This window comes from Macaca fascicularis, chromosome 4 (genome assembly GCF_037993035.2).
Source record: "Macaca fascicularis isolate 582-1 chromosome 4, T2T-MFA8v1.1".
In the NCBI taxonomy this organism is placed as follows: Eukaryota; Metazoa; Chordata; class Mammalia; order Primates; family Cercopithecidae; genus Macaca; species Macaca fascicularis.
Window position 1 is genome coordinate 169217448 of NC_088378.1, and position 4316 is coordinate 169221763.

Sequence of the window (4316 nt, forward strand, 5' to 3'; positions counted from 1 at the left end):
CCATGCAGCTAGGTGTGGCCAGGTGACCAAGTTTCGGCAACCACTATAGTGTTTGTTGGCTTATAGGACTCTTCCTTGAGAGACAGCTGTTTTAAGTCTTTTGAACTTTCTTTCTCCCCTTACCTTCTGTTTTCCAGGATGTAGATGTGATGGTTAAAGCTGGAGCTGCCATCTTGGATTATGAAGTAACCATGGATATGGAAGACACATATGATGAAACAAGGTAGAAGCAGCCTGGGTCCTTGATGTTATGGCCAACTTTAACCTCTAGACTTCTTTGAAGCAGAGAAATAGGCTTGCTTAAACTACAGGTACTTTGTGTATTTTGTAATGTGCAGTTGAACCTAGGTCTAAGTAACACCAAAACAATTAAGAAATAAGGCAGGATTTAGATTGTAGTCAGCATACCAACCTTTTTTTTTTTTTTTTTTTTTTGAGACGAAGTCTTGCTCTGTAGCCCAGGCTGGAGTACAGTGGCACAATCTTGGCTCACTGCAACCTCCGCCCCCCAGGTTCAAACGATTCTCCTGCCTCAACCTCCTGAGTAGCTGGGATTGCGGGTGCCCGCCACCGCGCCTGGCTGTTTTATAGTTTTAGTAGAGACAGGGTTTCACCACATTGGTCAGGCTGATCTTGAACTCCTGACCTCAGGTGATCCACTCACCTCAGCCTCCCAAAGTGCTGGGATTTTTACAGGTGTGAGCCACTGTGCCCAGCAGCATACTAACTTTTAAATGAAAACTAGATTGGAGAACATGGCTTAGACCAGTAACCAAAGATGTGGGGTTCTACTGTCTGCACCTTCAAGTTTAGGTCTTGATCTGCTGTGTTGGAAGGGCAGACTGAAGAGCAGACATCCAGCCAGCCAGTTTCCAGAAAGCTTCGTGTTCCTGTGGCTCACCTGGGGATCTTGCTGGAACACACGTTGATTCAGTAGGTCTGCGGTGGGGCCTGAGATTCTGCTTTTCTGTCTTGCTTTTCTAGCAAGCTCCCAAGTGCCAATGCTGCTGGTCCAAGGGTCTTACTCCAGGTAGGAAGAATCTGCTTCACACACTAATGACGTGTTCAGAGCCAAGAGCCTGTCCTGGGCCCTGACCCTACTTGCACCTAAACTCAGGGGGAGGAGTTCATAAGAGGTGGAGAGAAGGCAGCCATAGAACATTTGTTCGCCAACCAAATAGCTGGGGAGCTTCAAAACACTGATGTCCACTTCTGACCCCAAGGTCTGGCTCTGGGTGTGACCTTTGAATTGGTAAGTTTAAAAGCTTCCCTGATGACCCAACGGGACAGCCATTGGGACCCATTGCCCTAGAGGGCTAATGTTTCAGTGGAAGTTCTTGCTCATGGGCTGAGGCAAGAACTCTAAGAAATGTCCCTCTTATACTCAGGGCTGGGACCGGGGTGAGTGAGGCACCCACCTTGGGCATTAAGGTTAAGGGGAAGGAGATGCCCAAATACTCAGTAAACCAAATAATATTTGAATACTATATATATGTGTGTGTATATATATACACACACACACACACACATATATATTTGAGATGGAGTTTCACTCTTTCACCCAGCCTGGAGTGAAGTGGGACAATCTCGGCTCACTGCAACTTCTGCCTCCCAGGTTCAAGCGATTCTCCTTCCTCAGCCTCCCAAGTAGCTAGGATTACAGGCACAGTTTTTTTATTTTTAGTAGAGACGGGGTTTTACCATGTTGGTCAGGCTGGTCCCGAACTCTTGACCTCAGGTGATCCACAAACCTTGGCCTCTCAAAATGCTAGGATTACAGGCGTGAGCCACCACACCCGGCCTGAATACAATATTTTTAAAAATCAAAATTAACATAAATAATTCACAATGAATAAAATACAAACGTTTTCAATAAAGACAGGATCTGCAACTGTGCCCTTTGGAGTCATATTGGAGCAAAAGGAAAATCAATGATACTCACCCTGCAGGCTACTTGCATTAGCTCTGTCCTCCTAACTTCTGGGCTAAACAACCCAGCTAAAGGCAACTAGAGGGGGGGTTGCTCCCCAACCTTTGCAAGCCCCCTCCTGCTGGCAACTGCTGATCCTGGGACCGGTAATGGGCAGGTCCACCTTTGCCCTCAAATGGTTCTGAACTAGGTCACTGAAGTCTTTTAAATAAATTAACCAAAACCATAATAATAACAAAAAACATTTATTAAGTGCTACGTGTTTTACAAATATTAACTCAAACCTCACATCCATCTTTTAAAGTAAGTGCTCTTGTTATTTCCTTTTACAGCTGACCAAAGTGAGGCATGGGGGTTTAATAAGCTTACCCAAAACTACACAGCAAGGAGGAAGCTGCGTCGGGAATCAAACTCAGTCACTGTGGCCCCCAAGACCATGCTCATAACCATGAGGTAAAAAATGTGCCTCCTCTTCTAATTTCTGTCTCACAGTGGGCCCAGACATGGTTTCAATACAGCTCAGCAGAGCAATGCAGCAAATCCAGGTAGGGACACTAAAATACTCAGAAAAGACCAACCAAACAACCAAAGCATAACATCAGCAATAGGACAACCAATATGAATCATGAGAACCCTCTGGCTTTATTAAATTTGGGGGAAGAAATCAAGGTCAGGAAATCAAGTGACTGGTGGCGGGGCATAGAAAGGAGTGTCTCCCCCGGTTTCTGCTCTGGCGGGCGGGTGTCAGCGGATGGTGTACTTGTCCCACTTCTTCTCGGGGTCGTAGGCCTCCCAGCGGCTGGCGGGGAAGATGTGCTTGTTCTTCTCGTACCAGCTCCGCAGCACCACCTTGCCCGCGTGCGACTCGTCCTTCTCCATGGTGGCGTCGCTGAGCAGGCGCACGTCGTCGTGCACATCGAAGTTGAAGAGCGGCCCGCTCTTGCCCCTTGCCTTGGCGATGATGAAGTCATAGAAGGTGTGGTAGTGCGGCAGGATGAGGTCCTCCTTGATGAACATGAGCTGCTCCACGCCCGCGGAGCGCAGCTCCAGGAAGTCCTTGCGCAGCCCCTGCAGCGCCTTCTTCAGGAACTGCTGCACCGTGTTGCCCTTGCGCACACGCACGGTGCGCCGGTGGCCCGAGCCGTCCCAGTAGCTGAAGGTGACCTCCATCTCCTCGTCCTTCACTTTCTCGCGCTGCGCCTCCCACTCTTGGCGCAGCTCCTCCCGGAGCCGGTTCTCCTCCTCCTCGCGGTCGCGGTCGGGCAGGAAGCTGGTGTCCACGTCGGGGTTCTTGCCCAGGTTTCCGGCGCGCCTGGCCTCGGCCGCGTCCGCCTGGTCATCGAGGTCGTCGAGCGCGAAGGACAGGCAGGAGATCTTACGCTTGCGCTCGCGCCGGTGCTCCTGCTCCCGCAGCCGCTCCTGCTGCAGCCGCTGCTCCTCCAGCTGCTGGCGCTTGGCCAGCTGCCGCTCGCGCTCCCTGATCAGGGCCTCCTGCCGGGCCTTCATGTCGTTCAGGGTCACCAGGCCCACCGTGCTGGACTTCAGCTCGGCCTCCACGGCATCGTAGTGCGCCGAGAACTTCTTGTCCACCTGCGACTTGAGGATGGTCTCCTCGGCGATGCGCTGCTTCAGCACCTCCATCTGCTCCCGCTGCTTCTCGCGCTTCTTGAGGAGGTGCATGGCACGGCCCGCCTCGCGCATGGTGCCCTTGTACTGCGCCATGGCCCCCGCCTACCCGCTGGGCTCTGCAGCAAAGAGGAAAAACGGGGCAAGTAGAGAGGGGCCCGTGCAACTGCGGGAAATGCAAAGCTCTGCGCCTCCTCACAGGGCTTTCGGCAGTGATGGAAGCGTTTAGGGGCTGGGCCGACCTGCTAGGGTCACCAACGTGACGGTGTCACCACGCACCAATTTCCAGCCTTTTCTTTGACCTCAATAAATGCAAATGCAAATGGCCCCACGTAACTGGTGGCTGCCATGCCTGAGCGCTGCGCTGAATTTGGGGAGCTGCATACAGAGAGGGTTGGGCTACTGAGCGAACCCTTACCTGCCCAAGCACCCTGCCGAGCGGAGACACGCGGGAGTTGACCTCCACGAGAACCACCCACGAGCAAAGGCCCACCCGTCCCGGGCTCTCGCGACAGCCACGGACACAGGAAGTGGAAGCGGTGCGCCCCCTGGCGGGGAGGCGGGCCCTGAGGAGAGCGCCAGGCTCCTGGTAGGGCGGCTGCGGAAACAGGAAGTGGAGGCGGCTCGCCCCCTGGCGGAGAGGCGGGCCCTCGGGAGAGCGCCGGGCTCCTGGCGGGGGCGGTGCTCCTGTGGGGCGGGCCAGCGCGGGGAGGAGCCTGGAGGAGGCGCCTCTGGCCCTGCCCAGCCAATGCTGGCCGGA

The 4316-nt window shown here is 53.5% G+C and overlaps 1 protein-coding gene across 1 annotated transcript; it reads right to left on the minus strand.

Annotated features, from left to right (window-relative positions):
- Positions 1-2158: 2158 nt before the first annotated feature.
- FAM50B (family with sequence similarity 50 member B) lies at positions 2159-4075 on the minus strand. Its single transcript, XM_005554145.5, has 2 exons — positions 3975-4075; positions 2159-3675 (listed from the first exon to the last, which is right to left on the minus strand). Exon 2 carries the CDS (start codon positions 3650-3652, stop codon positions 2675-2677), a length of 978 nt encoding a protein of 325 aa, XP_005554202.1. The 5' UTR covers positions 3653-3675; positions 3975-4075; the 3' UTR covers positions 2159-2674.
- Positions 4076-4316: the final 241 nt, after the last annotated feature.

Coding starts and splice junctions, on each gene's coding strand:
- FAM50B (XM_005554145.5), bottom strand. CDS start 3,652: ATGGCGCAGTACAAGGGCACCATGCGCGAGGCGGGCCGTGCCATGCAC.